This window comes from Lissotriton vulgaris, chromosome 1_1 (genome assembly GCF_964263255.1).
Source record: "Lissotriton vulgaris chromosome 1_1, aLisVul1.2, whole genome shotgun sequence".
Classification (NCBI taxonomy): Eukaryota; Metazoa; Chordata; class Amphibia; order Caudata; family Salamandridae; genus Lissotriton; species Lissotriton vulgaris.
In genome coordinates, this window is record NC_141685.1 from 1,657,310,629 (window position 1) to 1,657,334,054 (window position 23,426).

Consider the following 23,426-nt stretch of genomic DNA (forward strand, 5'->3'; position numbering starts at 1 on the left):
GCGCCAGTTGCATGAAGTGAGGAACATTAAAATCATACTTCCAATTAAGAGCGCCTAGCATAGCACCCGTTGCATTTACGTGAGGAACATTGAAATCAGACTATAAATGAGAGCGCCTAGCATAGCACCTGTTCCATTAAGTGAGGAACATTGAAATCAAAAGATTCAATTAAGAAAATCTAGCATAGCACCAGTTGCATTACATGAAGAACATTGAAATCAGATTTTCAGAAAGACTTTGAGAGTGCTAAGGATAGTACCAGTTTCATTACATGAGGAACATTGAAATCGTACTTTCAAATGAGAGCGCTTAGCGTAGCACCAGTTGCATTAACTGTGGAACATTGAAATCGGACTTTCAAATGAGAGTGCTTAGCGTAGCAGCAGTTGCGTTAGCTGCTGAACATTGAAATCTGGCCACGACAGGCTGAAGTCCGCTCGCGCCCAATGCAAACTGGGGCCAGATCACAGGATCTGCGCCAAATCGCACAGTTTGCATTCTGACTGCTACCTTGTACCATATTATTTTGACCAGCAAACATATCCTCATTAAAATCATAATCAGACAACTTGGTCATGAAATGCATACCATATGTTGGAACCTCAGTTTCCTATGCATTATCACCAGTGATATAAAACAGCCATCTAGCCGGGTGAAATTCTAATTTCCATGTTTTTGTTATCAGTTACTCTGGTCGTTACGATTAGTGTAAGAGTGTGTTGGCTCATTTCAGGGCTGGCTGACCCAAAGCTGCGGGACTCAAGACATTAAGTTGAAAGAACTTAACATAGCCCAACCATATTATATGAGGACACATTCATATTTGTTAGGCATGGGGAGATTAATTGATCTCCTGCCTTACTCCTGCGTATCATGCGATGCAGTTGTGTTAAGATGGACATGACAATATGTGGTAACCACTCCACGGTAACACACATGCTGTAACACCCATGCGGTAACACCTATGTGGTAATACCCAATAACGCCCATGTGGTAACATCACTGCAGCCACCTCCATGCGGTAACAGCCACATTGATCTCACACAGTAACAACCACTTGTTAACACCTACATGGTTACACAAGGTAACAGTCACGTGGTAACACACCCACGGTAAAACACAAATGCAGTAAACCCCAACACGGTAAACACCCATATGGTAACACCCACCAAGCGGTAAACATCCACGCAGTAACCCCCACCAAACGGTAAACAACCACCAGGCGGTAAACACCCACCAGGCGGTAACACCCACCAGGCGGTAACACCCACCAGGCGGTAACACCCACCAGGCGGTAACACCCAGAAAGCGGTAACACCCACAAAGCGGTAACACAAACAAAGCGGTAACACAAACAAAGCGGTAGCACCCACAAAGTGGTAACACTAAAAATGTGGCAACACCAACACAGGGTAACCCCCCCATGGTAACCCCCGCAGTAAAATCCACAAAGTAACATCCACCAAGCGGTAACCACCCACCAAGCGGTAAACACCCTCAAAACGTTAAACACCCACAAAGCGGTAAACACCCACAAAACGTTAAACACCCACAAAACGGTAAACACCCACAGAACGGTAACACCAACAAAAGGGTAAACACCCATGCGGTAAACACCCACAAAACGGTAAACACCCACAAAACGGTAAACACCCATGCTGTAAACAGCCACGCGACAACACCCACGCGACAACACCCACGCGGTAACACCCACGCGGCAAGACCCACGAAATTCAACATATAATCCCCCTGGGACCATACATTAAGTAATAACAACAACGGTTATTCACTGTGCATGGAAATCGCCAATACTGTGTTATGAAGAGCTACATACAACAACCTCTCTTCTCTATCAGTTTGGTCCAAAGAAGTGCCCCAACGCTCTTGAGCTCGACATGTCACCCTCAAATGTCATACATGACCCCACTGTACTATCTTAACCCATCCCCAAACTTTAATGCTAGATGGGCAAATACTTAAATGTTTAACCCCAAGAAATAAAGGATGCAACCTATGCCCTGCGGAACAAAGGTTCTCATAGTGTAATGTCTGATGGCACAACTAACCCCGCTCAGTCAAGCAACAAGGAAAATGTTGGAGCAAATTTCCCCCTGCAGTGGTCAAGAAACCGTCATAATCAGTGGCTGTGCGCAAGTGGTCCACGGAATAAGGGATTGTGGGGTGTTACTATTGATCGAGGTAACAGTTAAAAAAGGGACAAATGGTGTGCTAAACACTTCTTTATACATCCTAAAAACCCCACTAAACACAGGATGCTGCGCACAAACCAGCACAAGCCCACTTTTGATGCCACTTTAAACCCATGCCCAACCTTGTGATAATTTGACACCAACATGCGTGGCTGCCTTGCTGCCACTGTACCTAGGATTGAATAACAGTACAGCTGGACAGAGATTGACCCTCAAACAATTCTGCCTTTGGCGCTCACTCATCTCGGGAACAATCCAATCATGCAGCAGTAAAATACAGCCAGCGTGTGTGTGGGAATTCTTGGCAGGATTACCAGGGAATTACAAGTGGGATCCTTAGGGTCCACTTAGAGATGAGAATTTACGGATTAAATATTACATTTTTGGTGTGATTCCCCTGATAGTTTCTCGTTTTTGCCCTAGATTTCACCCTATTTTACACATGGTGAAATGAAACACATCTACTTTGTTTCTCTGATTTAATCATTCCGATGCAGCCACTGACTCTTTTTACCGGACGCTGACCCCTCCTGAGTAAAACTAATGAGACCTGGTGATGAGGCCAGCTTGTGTGCTAGTCTCTTCTCTCATTCCATTGTCTCCCAGTGAAGCAAAGCGACTGTTGGTTTAGCCTGTTCACAAGGTCTTTTTGTCTCTTGTGAAAGGCCTTACCTAAACCCTTCGCATGCATTGTGTTTGCTTTTACTAACACAATGAACACATTTCTCATTTTAATTTTCCTGCTAAGGCACAGCTGCGCGGATTGCAATAAAAATCCATGACTGCTTTGAAAATTATAATCAGCATACAACGTAACTTTCACAGACTACTGTCTGGGACACTACTAGCTACGGTCTAGTGTCTCAGTTCTTTGTAATCTTACACCTTACACCCACCCACCACCAGGCGTCACAGGTCAGATGACCCTGGCCAATAAAAGGGGCTGAGCACACGTGCTCAGGGCCCATTACCTATCCCCATTCACTGTGTCCGTGTCTGCTTACTGAGTGATTGCATGCCTGCATGATGAGGGCCTAGAGCCCCTCACCAAACCTTACAATGGCGACGAGGCGGTAACGCGATGCCACGCGTGCCAGCTACAAAGAAATCTTGACGAAAGGGGAAAGAGCTGCAGGGCGATGTCGCGCCCCCCCCCCTCCCCCACAGGAGTGGCACCAGCCTGCCGAGCGATCCACGGGGCGTGTGCTGTGCCCCAGGGCTCAGGCGCTGATGTCGAGGTGACCGGGAGCCGACCCCACACCTCACACGCCGTGCCTGCCGAGGAAGTGCGAACCACGCGGAGCCCACCCGCTGTGGTCGCAACCAGGTGCCCACCGGAATAAGCGGACCGACCAGAGCTCACCCGAGTCGGCCGCGACTGACCCCAGCTGCGCTGAGAGGCGACCACCGCAGAGCCCACCTGCGTGGTAGCACAGTCCCGTCGGCCGAAAATGAGCCCCAGCGCTAGAGAAGCGGACCGGTGAAATGAAGATAATTCAAAGGAATTAAAGTAGATCCTTTATTCAATCGAAGAGAACAGTACAAGTAATCCAGCAAGATCAGCATCAAGGAGTAACTGACTTACAAAGGATGCACATCAACATGACATGTATAACATTCTACATTCAGTAATGACATAACTTAGAATGTGTATGATTAAAGGAACAGTGCAGTAAGTAAGCAACACAACACATCCCCCTTTCTAATAATAAAATAAAAAATAAAGGAACACGGAAAACATACATTAAGTGGATCAAAACCTTTCCAATCATAAACAAATAAAAAGGAAACTACTACCTATTGTTTGTGATAAAACCTTTGAAACTACTACCTATTGTTTGTGATAAAACCTTTAACTATTGTTAGTGATATAATCTTTAAGCCACAGAGGAACCACCCTCTTCCTTGAGGAATGGCGGAGAGTAGGATCCTCACAAGTAACAGAACCATCTTCCATAGGAGTGACAACGGAATCTTCAGGGATGTTGCTAGAAGACTCTAAGTTGTCATTCTCAGAAACAACCACACTAGAATTAGGAATATCACTCGAACTAGAACAACTAACCACTCCAGAATTGTCAATCAAATTATTGTTGCCACTAGAACCATCAACATCCAAATCTTCTGGTTTCCAAAAGGTGTTAGAAAAATCAGGTCTAGAAGAACAACTCGGATTACATCTGGCAACTCTACTCAAATTCCAAACTTTCCCATTGCTAAGTTTAACAGAATTCTTTAAAACTTCCATTACTTGAAAGGGTTCAGAAAAAGTAGACTCGCCTTTCTGGACCTTAAAAGGTTTTTTAATTCTAATCCAATCACCGACACTTATCTTGACTTCTTTAGATCCATGTTTCAAATCATGATATTTTTTACTTCTGTCATGGACCTGTACCAACCTTGCCTTGACTAAGTCCTTAGAATAAGGCTCAACTTCACCTGAAAATAACCAAGTAGGGATAGTTTTAGAACGTGGTTTCCTACCCTTCATTAAGACAAAAGGGGAAACACCAGTAGAATCATTAACAGTAATACGGTAATTCCAAACAACTTTCCCAACCTGAGTTGGCCAATCCAGATTATTACTGATAGAAAGCTGAATAGTATTCTTCAATACCCTATTAAAACGTTCTGCGACACCGTTACCACCAGGATTATAAAGAGAAGTTGTCCTATGCCTAATACCAAGTTTACTAAAATATCTTTTCGTTCTTACAGACAAAAACTGAACACCATTATCGGTGAGAATGCAAGAAGGGATACCCTTTGTAACAAAAGTTTCATCCAGGAAACTTAAAACAGAATCACTATCTGCTCTCTCTACTACCTTAACAACGGGCCATTTAGAAAACAAATCAATGAGGACAATCAAGTACCGATGAGAACCATCCTGTTCTTGAATAGGACCCATAATGTTCACCGCAACACATTCCCAAGTAAACTCAGGAGAAGAACACTCCAACATAGGAGGACGAAAGGTACGCAAGGTTTTGTCTGCAGAAGCACAAATAACACAATCTCTAACAATCTTTTCCGTCTGAGAATCACAACCAGGCCACCAGAATGCATTCTTTACCAATGATTTAGATCTCACAATCCCAGGGTGACCCTCATGGCAAAGTTCAATGATTCCTTCACGCAAACTACTAGGAGGAACAATCTTCTCACCCCTTAATAAAGTCTCATGAACAACTGAGAGTTCAGACCTAACTTCCCAAAAAGGTCTTAAAACATCATCCAACACATCTTTTTTATCTGGCCAACCTTCAACTGTGTAGGAAATTACTTTCTGTAAACATTCATCAGCCAAGTACTCACTACTCCATTCTTCCCTGCTGAAGGCTGAAAGACCTTCATCATGAACATAGGCTATTTGTAGTTCATTCCAATCATTATTATCAACTTCCTCTAACATTACAGGCATCCTTGAAAGAAAATCAGCAAGAACGTTGCTTTTACCTGGCACATAAACAATCTTGTAAATGAAGTTCTGTAACCTCATAGAAATTCTAGCCAGGCGAGCAGAAGCATTGATAACCCCTTCTGTTGTCAAAATCTTAACTAATGGCTTGTGGTCGCTGCGTAATAAACACATTTTACCCCAAACGAAAGACTTGAAATGATCTAACGCCCAAGCACAAGCTAAAGCCTCCCTTTCTATTATAGGGTACTTTTCTTCACAAGGAGAAAGAGATCTTGAAGCATAGGCTATTACATTTTCCTCCCCTTTCTCATCTATTTGCACCAAAACAGCTCCAAGACCCTTGTTACTAGCATCAGTAGTAATTACGTTCTCCAAGGATGGATCGAAACTGTGTAGAGCAGTGGCCTGAGCAATAGCGTTCCTAATATTCTTGAAATCTTCATTACAAGATTTAGACCATTCAAACTTCACACCCTTCTTTAAAAGTTGTCGAATATTATAAGTGACACTCGCAAAATTAGGAACATACTTAGAACAAAACTCAGCCATTCCTAAGAATGACTTAATGTCGTCTTTACTTGTAGGAACAGGAGCCTCAGAGATAGCTGAAACCAAGGAAGGTTTAGGTTTAACACCTTCAGCATCAATGACATGGCCTAGATAAGTTACGCTCTTCTGAGCAAATTTACATTTAGAATGTTCAACGGTAAGGCCCTTGCTTTCAAGAATATACAATACTTTATGCAGTCTTGACAAATGTTCATTTTCATCATCCCCAAAAACAAGAATGTCATCTTGAAAAAATCTGACACCTTTTTCTCCCTTAAATAATTGATACATTAGTCGTTGGAAAACTGCAGCCGCCGAAGCTAAGCCGAACGGCATGCGTTTGTAACGGAAGCAACCAAAGGGTGTCACAAAGGATGTAAACTTCATTGATTCAGGGCACAGAGAAATTTGGTGGTATGCAGACGATAGGTCTATAGTAGAAAACCATTGTGCATTACCAAGACTAGAAACCATCTCATTGATTTTAGGAAGTGGGAACTTGTCAACCACAATATTGTTGTTTAAATACCTCAAATCCACACACAATCTGATTTTACCATTGCTCCGTCTCGCGACGACAATTGGCGAAACCCATTCACTCGCTTCAATTGGCTCAATAATGTCAGTAGAAACAAGTTTATCCAGCTCTTTGCTGACTTCATCTCTTACCAAGATAGGAACGTTCCTACATTTATGTACCTTTGGACAAGCATCATCCTTCAATATAATCTTATGCTCGAAACCAATTAAATTTCCCAAAGTTTTACTAAAAACTTTTGGAAATTTTTGTAAAATACTATCAGTAACAACAGAACTATCATCCACTACCAGTAGCGGTCGGCAGTAGGTGTTTCTATAGGGCGGTGACGTGGGCAGGAGGAGGGGCAGGGTGGGGGGAAATAATGTATGGATTACGGAGTTTTACAGGTAAGTAAACATTTAAATACATAAAACGAATTTCGTTGCGCGCACTGCATCACATTTGGTGATGCAGTGTGCGCAACGAAATTCGTTTTATGTATTTAAATGTTTACTTACCTGTAAAACTCCGTAATCCATACATTATTTCCCCCCACCCGGCCCCTCCTCCTGCCCACGTCACCGCCCTATAGAAACACCTACTGCCGACCGCTACTGTCCACTACTAAAACTTGTTCTTCACTGTTTGGATCTAGAATAATGTGAAGTTGTTTTTGGTCAAACCACCCTAAAACAGGTGGTCCTTTCTTAGAAATGTAAAGCTTTCCCCTACATTCTCTATCTTTGAATCTGAAAACAAACCAACGAAAACCCAGGATAGAAATAGGTTCTCCCATATAACCTTCAGGGTGGATATCTGATGGCAATAACTTTTCACCAACATGTTGAATAAAAGAAGATTTCCACATTTCCTCATTAACAATGGTATAAGGTGAGCCCGAATCAGCATAGATTTTGACAACTACTCCCCCAATACTCATTGTACAAATAGGTTTGTTAACCATGTCCTCATCTCTTATTCTTAAAACTAACTTATCATGAACATTCATTACCAAATTATCTTCTATGTCGTTCTCAAAATTTTCTTCTTCATCAATGTCATTTACAAAATTTACTTTACTCTTCTTTTTCCTGTTACATGCTTTTGTCAAATGGCCTTTCAAACCACAACTAGAACATTTAGCTTTCAGGCCAGGACATCCTTGGAAATCTGCCAAATGTTCCAAACTGTTGCATCTGTAACACTTAGGTTTAAAATTCGAGGAAGATTGAGGATTTTTAGTTGAAAAGATTTGTTGTTAGAACCAAAAGATTGCCTAGAGTTATAACTAAACCTCTTTTTATCAGTAGCATTCACCTTGCCAACCACTTCATTAGTCAGTGCACTATTATCATTCTTTATCACGTTAGCGCACCTGCCAGACATTTCTGCTTTGCGTGCAATAGCAAGAATGTCATCTAAAGGAGAATCTCCATTTATCCATAACCTATCCTGTATGGAAGCATTGTAAGAATGCATAACAATTTGGTCTCTAATTAACTCCTCTTGTAGTACACCAAATTTGCAATCCAAAGACAATTTTTTAAGATCAGCAAGAAAATGGTCAATGTAAAAAAATTTGTACCTTGTTACGCCAATACACACTTTAGGAGCAAAGTAAGTGTCTAAATGTAAAAGCGCTAACATATAAACATTCAAATCACCAGGAAAAGAGGGTTTAGTCATGGTTTCATATACTTTTAGTCCAACAGGACCCAAAGAATGAAGAAGAAATCTCTTTTTTTGAGCATGAGACATTTTTCCATCCTCATCTAAAGCATCTATATAGTTACAGAAATAAGGCTTCCATTCCAACCATTTAAGTGGTGGTTCATTGCCAGAAACCCAAAATGCCTGAGGTGGACTAATGTTATAATTAGGTTGAGTCATAGTAAAATATGAAACCTAAAATAATAACAATTTAAAATAAAAATGTTGAGTAATGCTGGATTAAGTACTTAAAGTATTAATAGCAAGAAAGCCAGTGCACATACAATAATCAACATAAAATATACTTATAGTGGTTCAATAGTGTAACACGCTAATTTAAATCATCATCACTGTACTGAATAAAATAATAAAGAAAATAAGAAAAATGGAGAAAGGTGTGCGAATCACCGTCGATGGTAACACTCTGATGAGAGTGTGGAAGGTGTGCGAATCACCGCTGATGGTAATGCGCTGATGAAAGAAATGTGCAAACTTCCTCCCGATCGTTTAACTTTCTCTTCAAGTCTCTCGCGAAGAACTTCGTAACTTTTCTCTCGACTTCAGGTTTACCTAAGATGGCCGCCAAAACATGTTACGTCACACGCAATTACCCATAATTCCAAGCGGGGCGTCAGAGCGTCGAATTCCAAGCGGAGCGTCAGAGCGTCGAAGATGGAACCAGAAGGGAGAAGCTGACAGCAGTCACGAGGAATCACTAAGAAAGGTGATTACTTTTGAAAAAAATGGTGGAGCTGTTGAGCGAGCAGTAGTGCGAGCTGTGACGTGCTAATGGCAATTTAAACGGTAAAACACTTCGTTTCTTTAACATCAAAAGTCACGCCAATTTTTCAATTCCACTCGCATTCAAAGTTAAGTCAAAGTGAAATTCTTTTTTTCAAAAGCGAATAAATTTGATAATTAAAATGCTTGCAATATTTAAAACGTTTGTAATTTCTTAAAGCACAGCGCTATGAAGGAGTTCAAAGCTCAAGCACCCAAAAGTTAATTCAAAAGAATCGCCAATAAGTAATTGGTATATTTACCAAAGAAGATAGGCGCCAATGTCCTTTCCAGTCCACTTGAGAATAGAAGTCAATGTCCTTTCCAGTCCAATTGAGATAGAACCACAAAAAAAATAATGATCAAAATCAGGTTAAAGTAAGTGTCCCACGTAGGTTCTGCTCTTCGAATCCCGTCGCCAGTGAAATGAAGATAATTCAAAGGAATTAAAGTAGATCCTTTATTCAATCGAAGAGCACAGTATAAGTAATCCAGCAAGATCAGCATCAAGGAGTAACTGACTCTTACAAAGGATGCACATCAACATGACATGTATAACATTCTACATTCAGTAATGACATAACTTAGAATGTGTATGATTAAAGGAACAGTGCAGTAAGTAAGCAACACAACAACCGGGCAGTGCCCACCTGCGCCTGCCGCACCGGTGGCCGGACCAGAGGAAAGCCAGCGGAGCCCACCCGCCACGGACGTACCTATTGAAGAGGCCCGTGGGCCTGAGGTGAGCCGGGAAGTGCCTGGGGGGCCGGGGGTGCCTGCAGCGACCCCACCCTATGACTGTGGATTAAAGCGGTGCCCACCCGCATTGAGGAGAAGGTGAGCCTGCAGCGAGAGGCATGGAGCGCGAGACGCTTCCTACTTTCCCGCCCCAGGGACAGAAGCAATCGTGTCCCGAACGGAGTCAGCGCCAGCCCTTCTCCAACTCGCGCAGCGCGTGGAATTGAGAGGCTGCTGCGGGTGGGGAGAGCAAGGACCGGACAGCTTGCGGCCCGTGGGCGAACAGAGCGCCACTGAAGCGAGGATGTCAGACGTCCGGAGGGGGAAGCAGTGCCCATCCCCCACCCTGCGGTTTGGAGGACGCCCGACCCGCCCGCAATGGGGGCAGCGAGGGAGCGGCAGGAGCGGCCGTGAGAGTAAAGTCGCAGCAATGAAAGGCCTGCAGTGTGTGGAGAGCTGCCAGGCGTGAATGCACTAAGCGGAGCCCACCCGCAGCAAAAGTGAACAGTGTGCGCCCTAGCGAGGAGAAGTACATTCAGGCGGCAGGCGGGACATGCAACACTACGAGAGGCAGCCGCAAAAGAACAGTTTGTTCTCACCCCCCCTTCCAGCACCGAGTGTGCATCGAGCCCCCTGCACGTCTGGGGATAAAATGAACAATAATGGACAGCCTCTGGAAACGGCCAGCGCCAAAAGAGCTCACCTTTGAGAAGCTCTGCACCCCACCGTCTCAGCTGCACTAAACACGGAGAGAGAAAGCCCACGAGAACGGAAGAGCTGCTGGGAGCTGATAACAGAAAGGGGAGCTTACCCGCTGCAATCAGTAATGTTGCCTCACCTGTGAAAGCGCCAGGCCCTGGGGAGAGCACAAAAAGGGGAACAGTGTGAGGGGAGTCAAGAGGCGCTCACCAGGACGAAGGCAGCAGTCCCCCTTTTCCCTCATGGAGACTAACGGGCAGACACTGCCGAGAGCACTGAAAATGGACAAGAACCAAGCAGCACTGCCACCCTGTGGCCAAGTGCGAGATTGCACCTGTGCATTCCAAATAAACCCTGCAAAGAAACTGGAGCAAGCCCAAGGCTGCCAAAGCGCCGAGCGTACCCCAGGACAAGTGAGCAGGTCCTACAGGGATGCAACAGAAGTGCAGGAACACAGTACGGGGCACACATCAGAGTGCAAGAGCTACACACCCAAAATCCAAAGAACGCGCCAGGCGCACAAGAGTACCAGGAACACATGAAGGAGAGCGCAAGGATGGACGCTCGCAAGCAGTGACCAGGAGCAGGAGACAGAGCAGAGGCGCAGACCACCTGATGCACGGGGACAAGCAGAGACCAACTGCCAGCGGAGCGGCACCTGATGGCCACAGGTTGTCGTTGCAACCGCAGGGAAGAAACTGCAGCACCACCACCACGGGAAGAGACAGAGGTCCCAAGACGCCCCACCAAGCAAGTGCAACACAGGGAGGAAGCGCGACGACCGCCAACACTGCTCCAGGATCCCCAAAGAAAGCAAGCACACCCCGTGAAGTAACGGGTGCAACTTGAACACGAAGAAGCCCGGAGCAGTGACGTAACCCTCTACACCCAAAGAAGCACAAGAGGAGCGCGGAGAAAAGCGCGCCAATGCTACAACAAACCGTAACCTAGCACGTATCCCGCAAGAGGACCGAAGATAGCCTGCCAGCATCGGCAGAGTGGACCGGCCAGAGGTCCAAGAAGTTCGAACATCAAGACGCAGTCCACGATCAACGACTAACGAACTTCAACAACCACCATTCAACATGTAACGTCTAAAGAGAGAGAGAAGTTCGCAACGCCCGGTCCAGTCACAGATGAGAAGAGACAGTGTCCGTGAACCTGGACAAGTCCGGATGTGAAGCAGGCGGAGTGCACGCTGCCTGGAGAAGTCTGGCCAGGAAGAGGAAGACAGCAAGGTGACCAGACCGCGTTGTGAAAAGGAGAGGAGGTCTGAGTGGCACGACGCCACCAAAGAATAAGAAAGGAGAAGAGGTCTGGTTGGCACGTCTGCCACCATCAAAGAGAAAAGGAGAAGAAGTCCAAGCAGCACGACGACAGGAAGATAAGAGGATAGAAGAGAGCAAAGAGGAGTGTGGACCAAGACGCTACGACACTAAAAAGGGGAAACACCGAGGAGAACGTGAGAGGTGCACAACAGTCCACACGCACGACCGGGATACAAGTAACACCACTGGAAGCAAGCATCCACGTGCGAACCCGACAGCCATCCAGGAAGGACAGAAGCGAGCATGCCGGTCTGTTGGCAACACCCACCTCTGGGATGGAACGGACATAAGGGCCGCGGAAATCCAGGGGCAGAGGCCTCAGGGACACCGGTGGCAGCGGGTCCCACAACGAGAGATGGACTGTTGAAGCTCACGCTGAAGATCCTGGAAGACCGAAGGTCGCACATGACTGAACCAGTGCCAACAACACCCTTTCAGGTGGAACTCGGACACGGAGAAGATGACCAGTAGCGACGTCCTTCAACATGTTTGAAGAGGCAAGGCGGCATGCACACCGGTCCAGTGGAAGCCTGGTAGAAGGGCCTCCAGGTCGTCCAGTGAGAGGGGACACCCACGAGAGAGGGGTATCCGTGAGAGGGATAACCTGCAGCTGAAGGTCCCGTCAGGAACAGACACCAGTCTGAACCAAGCACTTTGACCAGGACGGTCCCGCTGAAAGTAACACACTTGGGGCTCAATATATATCTATACCTCTGCACGTTCACAGGATGTGGAACAGAGCGAGAGAGACTGTAAAGCCCACTTACAAGCTGAGACAACATTGCCAGCAATCAACGTGACCAGCAGTGGAGAAGACTACGTGGGAGTCGTCGTGATTAAGTTATGGGTTTTGTGTGAACTGTATTCTTTCCCACAGGTTGGACTTTAGTTAGGGCAATTTTTCTTAACTAAGGTTGGGAGGGATGTAGTAACGTGAGACACGGTCTAGTGTCTCAGTTCTTTGTAATCTTACACCTAACACCCACCCACCACCAGGCATCACAGGTCAGATGACCCTGGCCAATAAAAGGGCTGAGCGCACGTGCTCAGGGCCCATTACCTATCCCCATTCACTGTGTCCGTGTCTGCTTACAGAGTGATTGCATGCCTGCATGATGAGGGCCTAGAGCCCCTCACCAAACCTTACAGCTATGAAACACTTTCCACTTTTCTTTCCAGCCAGGATTACACAGTCATACGGCCAGAAATACCGCCAGCGCGCATGTACTCAACATTTTGTGTGAAGCACCCCTCCTTACACACTGCCGCCGATCGCACTCCGGGCCTGCCGATTCAGCTGCCGCTTGCTCTCCTGCTCCTCCTGGAAATTCCCGAAGACGCTGCCACACCTCTCCAGCTGAACAAGGTGTGATCTTGCACGCTGCCACACACAGACCTGCAGGAAAAACAAAAGGGAAAATAAATTACGGGCCGCTGGTGGCCCGGGTGCTGTGCCTGGTGGGAGCGCAGGAACAAGAGACTGTTCTGCTGCCACTCCCCCTTTTAAGAGGGGGGCACGGCCGGTTTAAACTGGTCAGACCCCAACACCGGACGCCCGTGTGGTTCACGCCCCGCCGAACGCTACCTATTGGACGCTCATAGGGAGGTGGGATAGCTCCCACCTCCTCCTTTTCACCCGGGGACAGGTCCGACCGCAGCTCTTTTGAGAAGTATGCACTGTTATGAGGAAGTATACCAGACCTGCTGAGAACAGTGGGGCATATTATCAAGGGGGTTTATCTCCGCTTTTTTGGCTTTAAAAGCCAAGAAAGCGGAGATAAAATTATCTCCCTATTACCAAGCTGTCACTAACACCAGTTAGTGACAGCTAAAAGGAGATAGCGACCATCTTGGGCCCCGCTTTGCATGTGAGTGATATTTATCACTAATGACATGCAAAGTGGGCGTGCCAAGATGTTAGCGACTGGAAACAGTCCCTAACATCGCTATCTCCTATTACCAACTTTTGGAGATATTCGCGCTAAGCGCGAATATCTCCAAAAGCTAACACCTGCCCTGAGCAGTTCTTAGCCATGTTATCCAATGGGAGGTGGATAACATGGCTAAGAGCATTTGCTCGATAATGCATGAATATCGCTGACTTTTCAGCGATATTCATGCATTGCGGCCGTTTTTTATCGCATTTGCGATAAACCTTGCTAATAGCAAGGTTTATCTGCGATAAAAATCGCCGATGTGCGGCGATAATGTTTGTCTCTAAACAAGTTAGAGACAAAAATTATCGCTAGTTGTTGGTAATATGCCCCAGTGTCCTTTTACAAGTAGAACAACTGCACTGAGTTGTGAATGTGTGTACTGTGACATAACAACTATTGTAGCTCTGCTGAGAGGTATGTCTCCTGCTCCTTTTAAACTGTATCAACTCTGCTGAGAAGTGCGCATATTGTCCCACTATAATGATAGCAGCCCTCTGACAAGTGTGACCATTGGAACCATGAAAAGTAAAGTAGTGCCGCTGAAATGTTTGAGTATTAGGCTATCACAAATGGATCAGCAATGGTGGGAATTGTGCAAGGTGCACTTTTTACAGTTATATAGCAGCCCTACTGACAAGTGCAGGCATTAGTCCATTGTATATATAGCTGCTTTGCAGAAAAGTTCATACATTGTCCTATTACAAGTATAGCAGTCCAAATGGAAATATGCATAGTGTGCCCTTCTGAGAAGTGTGCATATTGTGTCAAAACATGTTTTCCAGCCCTACAGCTGTTGGCACTTACAATCATTTATATTTGTTTCTGTCTTATGGGTGTTTCAGCAAACTTATTTTACATTAGAATGACGCAGGTTCAATAAATGTTTATTGAAAAACGTCCCCACCGTTTATTCTGTGTATTTCTCTGAGACAAAGTGAGCATGAGTGACTGAACGAAAAGTACTATACTGTTTCCACGATCCCGGAGGGCACAGAGTGGTCATGTTCGATAGTTCCCAAGAACTATTCTCTACTTGGTAAGAGGGGTTATAGTGGCACTGTGAGCTAGCTGGTATACAGGCTTACATACCCGATGGGGGTGTCCGGAATCAGTCTGAACACCAATCCCGCAATGTATGTTGTCTAAAAGCGCATATCCTAAATAGGTTTATAAGAACTACACAACATGGCGCAGCCAACGTTGGTTTGGTACTTATTTAACTGTCAAATATGAGTCGTTCAGTTGTGCTGTTCTCAGAGACCCCTACTCACATTTACCCAGAGACGTTTGGAGAGTGAAGGGAACTATCCGCCACAGCTGAGTAGGCATATCCTATGTATTGGCTGTAGGTTTATCAAGCTTGAAAGACAAGCAGTTCTCTGTTGTGCATAAAAACTTATCTCAGCTTCCTTGAAACTTCTTTTTAATAATGGCTGACGAAGACGCCGCTGTGCCAGCCCTACTGAAAAGTCTGAGTATCAGGCAATCACATATATAGCTGCTCTGGGAAGATTTGTGAAAGGTGTACTTTGGTACAGGTGGACTGCAGCAAGGGAGGAAGAACAGGAAGGTGAAATTAACATTTCAGAAAATATCAGAACTGCCCTTACTTTAAATCTAGCAGACTATGGAGTCACAGCTAGGGGTGGGACAGTAATATTCGTGATTGAGGCACACGAATCATACAGAACAGAGGTATTCTATTCATGGGTTAAATTTCCACCAGCAGATGCTCGCACAAATATATTTCATTCTTACACTGAAGATAAAATACCAGAGGAATACTGTCCATATGAGGACATTGAAGTTCCCTTCACCTACCAGGAGCATAAACTGGTTTAAAGGCACCCTGGCCACATACAAAGAACAAAGTGAGGCTCGGTCTGCTCAGAAGAGACAGAGCCACTTGGCCAGTTCTAGCGGCTTACAAACTGCATCCAGACATTGACTCAATGCCAGTAGCAGACTTACGCCCACTTCATAAAGAAATAATAAAAACTTTACAGAAACCTGACACCATTTGTGATGAGAACACTCACACTTCAGCCAGAAAGGGCTACACAGGCAGGACAAATTCAGGGATCTACAACTAAAATGACTCCACAAACGCTACACACAGTTATGGGTAAAATACCCACTAGACGTGAACAAATGCCATTCTGGATAGCTCAGAAAATAACACAGCTAGAGGCAGTGTTTCCACACACAAGCCCTCAAGAAAAACACAGAATGCTAACTATCTGGTTGCCAATGAGGATAGCTCCTTAGATAAAGGAGTGTACCTGTTGGGGTTCAGTCTTCGCTGCCATATATACCAGAACTCATGGTATTCCTTCAATAGCTGTAATACCAGATGTATTAAGACAAATACAGAATGAGTATGGAGCAAAACCGGCTCTGAACTTAGGGATGAAATTGTTAGGAAATGTTGCCCAGATATCAAGTATTATATCAGCAAACATAGAAGAGGAGGCGGCAGCAGTGGCAATACGCCAACGCCTGAGGGATTTCACTCCTTTACAATAGGAAGATGAAGTACCTTAAATTATCGAAGACACCTATACCGAATTAGGTAGAGATGGCTTGGGAATAGAGCAACAAAACCTCAACTCATGGGTGGTCCTGAAAAGGATAACACCAAGCATGCACCCGACTCTTCTAAAAAGAAACGGGATAACAATAATAGAAAACAAAAGTATAAGCAAAATAGGTCACAATCCAGGAGTGGGTCTCCTAAACAGGAGCCCTCTGAAAAGGTTTTAAATCTTAGGAATAGAGAAAACATTAAAAAACCTGAGAGGTATCAGGATACTGGTACACTTTCCTCTTGTTCCTTACAGGTTTCACCAAGAAACTGCGAGAGGGAAAGATGGTCAAAATATAGACAAGAGCATACAAAGTCCAGAGACATGCAACACGCTTCAGACTACACTTCCAAAAAAAAAGAAAGAAGAAAAAAACAAAAAACAAAATCAAAACCTCAATTTCAAAAGATGAAAGTAGCAGGTCTCATAGTTAGACGTGCCCAGAATTCTGAGGTCTTAACTTCTGAATGGGGAATGGGCTATGACAATGCTAGACAGTGCAGCAGAAGTAACAATAGTTCACCAGATCGAGTTGATTTCTGGTGACAGCGGAGTTGAATGAACATATCACGGTGGAGACAACTAACACATGGGTAAGTGTCCCGCATAGGTTACATGAATTAACACTCTAAATGAAGGGAGACAAACCCAGAAAAGTTAAAGTTCTCTTTTTTTGAGAGCCTGACTAATTGATATGACATACTTTTGGCTGAAAAAGATTTGCCACTTCAAATTGTTATGGATTGCCCAAAAGGAGAAACGGTTATTTTACCTGCCTTCTCCGACCTCGTTCCTATATACTCAAAACATACATACGCACAGGAGTGGGCAGTAGCACTCACTCCGGCACTATATCGCAACGATGTTCGGTGGGATGCTGAGTCACCTCACCATGTAATCCCAGTAAACTCCACAGAGATAGTACCCAATAAAACAAGAAGTGAAAAAACAGGTCAGGGAGATCTTAGATCAACTTGAATACCAGGGTGTAATAGAAACTTGTACCTCCTCAATGAATATTCCTTTGTTTTCCGTAATGAAACCCAATAATTCATATTGTCTAGTTTTAGACTACAGACATCTGAACACATGCACTAACATTTGCAGTACAGAATGCACACAGTGCCACATTGATGAATAACATTGTGTGGGAAAAAAAACCAACACTATGGGCCCCATTAGGATGACGGGCGGACTTTGTCCGCCCGCCACCCTATCGGTAATCTGGACCGCCCGCCATAAGGGCGGGGGTCCCGTTGGGGGAATTAGGATGTGCCCGCCACAGTGGCGGGCACATCCTGTAGTTTAAGCATTGTGGCGGGCGGTGCACTCTGCACCGCCCGCCACAATGCAAAAAATGCATTTTCACATTTGCATATGCAAAGCGGCAGGAACCGCGCGGTGACTGCCGCTTTGTATATGCAAATGAAGGGGGGTGCCATAGGTACCCCCCCTGTGCACCCCTACCTCAGCCTTCACCATGGGGGCCCGCAGGGGCCCCCAGTTGCGACAACCGCCTGCCTTTCCGTGGCGGGATCGCCGCCGCGGAAAGGCACCAAATCGCACGCATGCAAATATGGCTGGCGGTGTCTGATAGACACCGCCACCATATGAACCCTTTTCCGCCCCGGCCGCAAGGCGACCGGGGCGGAAAAGTGGCGGGGGTGTTAGTCTCCGCTGCGGTCCCCCCCGCCATTGTAATGTGGCGGGGGGGAATAGGGTGGCGGACGGGCATTTTTGTCGGGCGGATCGCCACCGCCACCATGGCGGTGGCGATCCGCCCGACATCATAATGGAGCCCTAGGTATCTCCAATGGATTTTTCTGCCAAAATATAGCACCTGAAAGCAGATATTTGTCAGCATTCTCAGCATTAGGATCTTAGCACCAATTTCTGAGACTGCCCCAAAGGTATAAGAATAGCCCTGGGTTGTTCTCAGCTAGCGTAACAGAATTACTTCAAAATTTGGATGAAGAGGCATTGTCCTATGTAGATGATATTTATCTGACGGTTGGTGATTTCAAGGATCACTTGACCAGGGTGAGCAGCATATTTTTTTGGTTCGCCTCTCAGGGCTACAAATTCAACTTTAAAAAATCTATAATAGCCCACCTCAATGTCCTATTTTTGGGATATGAGCTTTCAGGTGACGGGAAAAGCCTGACAGCTAACTTTTTAGGAAAGTGTGGCCTGCTCCAACCTCCTAAATTTGAAAAGAATTTACATTCCATATTGGGATTCCTCTATCAATCAATCAGGAGTTTGTTAAAGCGCAACTACTCACCTGTAAGGGTCTCAAGGCGCTAGGGGTGGGGGGGAGCAGGTTCCATTCCATCAAGGAGGGGGTCTGTCGAAGAGCCAGGTTTTGAGGTTTCTTGCGAAGATGGGGAGCGATGTTGTCTATCTGAGGTGGAGCGGAATGGCGTTCCATGCTTTGGCCGCGAAGAAGGAGAAGGAGCGGCCTCGGATCTGGTCTTTCTGGTGCGGGAGACCTCAGCGTAGGAGAGCTGGGCTGATCGTAGGGTCCTTTGGGGTGCGTGGAATTTGAGCCGGCTGTTCAGGTATGCTGGTCCGGTGCCGTGGAGGGCCTTGTGTGCGTGGGTGAGCATCTTAAAGGTGATTCTTGCCTCGACGGGGAGCCAGTGGAGTGTGTGCAGGTGCTGGGAGATGTGGCAGTGTTTTGGCAGGTTGAGGACCAGTCTTGCGGCGCGTTCTGGATGTTCTGTAGCTTGCGGATGAGGTTTTTGTTTATTCTGGTGTAGAGTGCGTTGCCGTAGTCGAGTCTGCTGGTGACCAGGGCGTGAGTGACTGTCTTTCGGTGTTTGAGGGGGATCCATTTGAAGGTCTTACGAAGGAGGCGGAGAGTGTGGAAGCAGGAAGATGAGACCGAGTTGATCTGGCGTTCCATTTTGAGCTCGGAGTCCAGGATGATTCCCAGGTTGCCTGCGTTGTCTGTGGGGGTTGGCGGGTTTCCGAGGGCGGTGGGCCACCAGGTGTCGCTCCAGGCATCGGGGTTTGGGCCCATGATGAGTACTTCTGTTTTGTTGGTGTTTAATTGTAGGCAGCTATTTTTCATCCATTTGGCGACGGCTTCCATGCCTTCTCGAAAGTTGCGTCTGGCGGTGTTGGGCTCGTTGGATAGGGAGAGGATGAGCTGGGTGTCATCTGCGTATGACACAATGTTGAGTCCGTAGGTTCTGACGATGGGGGCAAGTGAAGCCATGTAGACGTTGAAGAGCGTCGGGCTGAGGGAGGAGCCCTGGGGGACTCTGCAGGTGGTAGGTGTGGGGTCTGAGAGGAAAGGGGGGAGTCTGACCCGTTGCGTGCTGCCGGAGAGGAAGGAGCAGATCCAGTCGAGGGCCTTGTCCTGGATTCCTGTGTCGTAGAGTCTGCGTATTAGGGTGCGGTGGGAGACTGTGTCGAACGCCGCTGATAGGTCTAGGAGGATGAGGGCTACTGTTTCTCCTTTGTCCAGTAGGGTGCGGATGTCGTCTGTTGCGGTGAGGAGGGCGGTTTCCGTACTGTGTTTTTTTCTGAAGCCGGATTGGGAGGAGTCGAGGATGTTGTGTTCTTCAATGAATGTGGCGAGTTGGCTGTTGATGGCTTTCTCGATGACTTTCGCTGGAAAAGGGAGCAGGGGGATGGGTCTGTAGTTTTTGAGGTCGTTGGGGTCCGCTGAGGGTTTCTTCAGGAGGGGGTTGACCTCGGCGTGTTTTCAGTCGTCGGGGAACAAGGCGGTCGCCAGGGAGCGGTTGATGGTGTGGCAGAGCATGGGTGCGATGGTGTTAGCGGCTCTGTTGAAGATGTGGTGGGGGCAGGGGTCCGTGGGGGCCCCTGAGTTGATTGACTTCATTGTCTTCAGTGTGTCTTTGGTGGTGAGGGCTGTCCAGTCATCAATCGCTGGTTTCCGGGTGTCGGGGGTGGTTGGTGAGGGTTCAGTGTGTTGGTTGTCTTCGTCGAAGTTGTCGTAGATGCTCTTGATTTTGTGGTGGAAAAAGGTGCTGAGTTTGTCGAAGAGGTCTTGTGAGGGAGGGATGTCGGTAGACTCGCGGGTGGGTTGGGCGAACTCCTTGATGATGCTGAAGAGTTCCTTGCTGTTGTGTGCGTGGGTGGAGATTCTGTCTTCAATCGCCTTTTTACTTGTTTCTCTGATGAGTTGATGGTGAGCGTTGGTGGCGGCTCTGAAGTTGTTGTGGGCTTCTGTGGATTTGGTGTTTCTCCAGGCCTTTTCGAGGCGGCGACATGCGCCTGGACTCTCGAAGTTCGGTGGTAAACCATCTGGCTTTCGTGGCACGGGTATTGTTGTTTTTCTTGAGGGGGGCTATGGTATTGGTGCTGTCCGAGATCCATTTATGCAGGGTTCGGGCTGCGGTGTTGGGGTCATTGTTTTCCGCGATGGTTGGGGTGGAGTTGTTGAGTGAGGAGATGAGCTGGTCATCGGTGATTTTGGTCCAGTTTCTTTGTGGAAGCAGGTGCTGGTGTCTGTGGATGGTGGGTGTTCTGAAGGTGAAGTGGACGCAACAATGGTCGGTCCATGGGAGTTCGGTGGTGTGGCTGAAGGTGATGGAGTTTCCTGTAGTGAAGAGGGGGTCGAGGGTGTGTCCTGCTGAGTGTGTGGGCTCGGTCACGATCTGGCAGAGTCCAATGTTGTGAAGGTTGTCCAGGAGGCATGTGGTGTTGGGGTCCAGTTGATTGTCGAGGTGGAAGCTGAGGTCTCCCAGCAGGGTGTCGTTGGTGGATGCGATGGCCTGCGGGGAGATAATGTCCGTGATGGAGTTGGCGAAGGGTCCGCGGGGTCCAGGGGGTCGGTAGATGAGGGTTCCTCGGAGGGCGGCAGTGGGGCTGGCCAGTATCTTGAAGTGAAGGTGTTCCATCAGTTCTGTGGACTCGTCAGGGAGTGTGCTCAGGCGGAGGCTGGATTTGTGAACAATGGCGATTCCTCCTCCTGGGTGGGTGGGGCGGTCCTTCCTGTAGATCTTGTATCCTTGGGGGATGGCGATGGCGATGTCCGGTCCTGAGGTGGCGTTGGTCCAGGTTTCGGTGAAGAATACTACGTCCGGGGTGGTGCTGTCGTGGAGGTCCCAGATTTCTGTGGCGTGTTTGTGGAGGGATCGGACGTTGAGGAGGATGCATTGCAGGGTCTTCAGTTTGGTTGTGTTCTTGTGGGCGGGTTGTGCTGGATCCGTGTTCTTGGCGGTGCTGCAGGTGTGCCGGCAGCGGTGACAGCTGAAGGGTCCATGGATGTCGGCTGGTGATGCTAGCTTGCAGTTGTTGTTGCAGCCTGGGTTGAGTGCGTGGAGTGCTGCTGGGTCGTAGCTTTGGCGGGCGGAGGTCCAGGGTTCCTGGTGCTGGTCGTGGATGGGTCGCGGACGGGCGCAGACGTGCTTGCCTTTGACGCGTCTTCGGTGCACCAGCGGCGCGCCCGCAGCCCGCGGCCGCTGCGCGGCCCCACAGTGGCCGCCATTAAGTAGGGGTCGGGGAGGGCTGGACAGCTGGGAGGCGGGAGCGGGGAGAGGAGCTGGAGTGGGCCGGTCGCGCTGGGGGGGGAGGGGCCGAGGGGGCAGCAGCAGCAGGGAAAGGCAAAGGGAGGAAAGAAGGGATAAAGAAAAAAGGGAAAATAAGCAGAAATAAGGCACAAAAGAGCAGAGATGCAGAAAAGGGCAGAAAGGTGACAGATGGAAAGGGTAGAAAAACGAGTGAAAACGAGTGAAGGAGCAGAGGGAGAGAAAGGGAAAATGGGCAGAAATAAGGCAAAAAAGAGCAGAGGTGCAGAAAGGTGAAAGATAGAAAGGGTAGAAAAACGAGTGAAAACGAGTGAAGGAGCAGAGGGAGAGAAAGGGAAAATGGGCAGAAATAAGGCACAAAAGAGCAGAGATGCAGAAAGGTGCAGAAGGGTGAAAGATAAAAAAGGGTAGAAAAACGAGTAAAGGAGCAGAGTGAGAGAAAGGAGACAGAGGTCCACTGGACCACCAGGGATGAGGCGCAGGGAAACCTGCGGGTGGAGGAGGGCCTCGATCACTAACACTCAAGAGTGCAGGGGCAGGGGCACCTCACTTAATGGTGGAGCTGCGAGGGTGGGAGAGCAATTTCACTGACAATGAGTCAGTGGTCTTGCTCGCCTGTCCCCGCAGTGGCCGCCATTAAGTAGGGGTCGGGGTGGGCTGGACAGCTGGGAGGCGGGAGAGGAGCTGGGTTGGGCCGGTCGCGCTGGGGGGGGAGGGGCCGCGGGGGCAGCAGCGGCGGGGAAAGGTAAAGGGAGGAAAGAAGGGATAAAGAAAAAAGGGAAAATAAGCAGAAATAAGGCACAAAAGAGCAGAGATGCAGAAAAGGGCAGAAAGGTGAAAGATGGAAAAGGTAGAAAAACGAGTGAAAACGAGTGAAGGAGCAGAGGGAGAGAAAGGGAAAATGGGCAGAAATAAGGCAAACAAGAGCAGAGGTGCAGAAAGGTGAAAGATAGAAAGGGTAGAAAAACGAGTGAAGGAGCAGAGGGAGAGAAAGGGAAAATAGACAGAAATAAGGCACAAAAGAGCAGAGATGCAGAAAGGTGCAGAAGGGTGAAAGATAGAAAGGGTAGAAAAACGAGTGAAGGAGCAGAGTGAGAGAAAGGAGACAGAGGTCCACTGGACCACCAGGGATGAGGCGAAGGGAAACCTGCGCCTCATCCCTGCGGCTAAATTTGGGCAGAACGTACATTTTGGATTGCGCAGAAAAAGTGAAACCTTTCTACGTCTTAATAAGACCTGATATTTCAGTTAGGCTTTGGACTCATGAACACACAGATAACCTTAGTTCCTTACAAGATGACATGATAGCTTCCAAACAGCTACACACAGATGTAAACACCACAAATCTGGTGATCCATGTTATAGCGGGTCAATCTGGGTACACTTACCTAACCTTCAATGAAGGAGAAACAGTACCTATAGAACATAAATCACACCTGTA

The 23,426-nt window shown here is 47.2% G+C and overlaps 1 protein-coding gene across 1 annotated transcript in view; it reads right to left on the reverse strand.

Moving 5' to 3' along the window:
- Positions 1 to 23,426, reverse strand: part of LOC147750992 (uncharacterized) — a 540,733-nt gene that overhangs the window by 265,485 nt on the left and 251,822 nt on the right. The window contains exon 4 of the mRNA XM_086931993.1: positions 4,147 to 6,353. Coding sequence (XP_086788119.1) covers positions 4,147 to 6,353 — 2,207 coding nt within the window. The remainder of the gene's footprint in view (positions 1 to 4,146; positions 6,354 to 23,426) is intronic.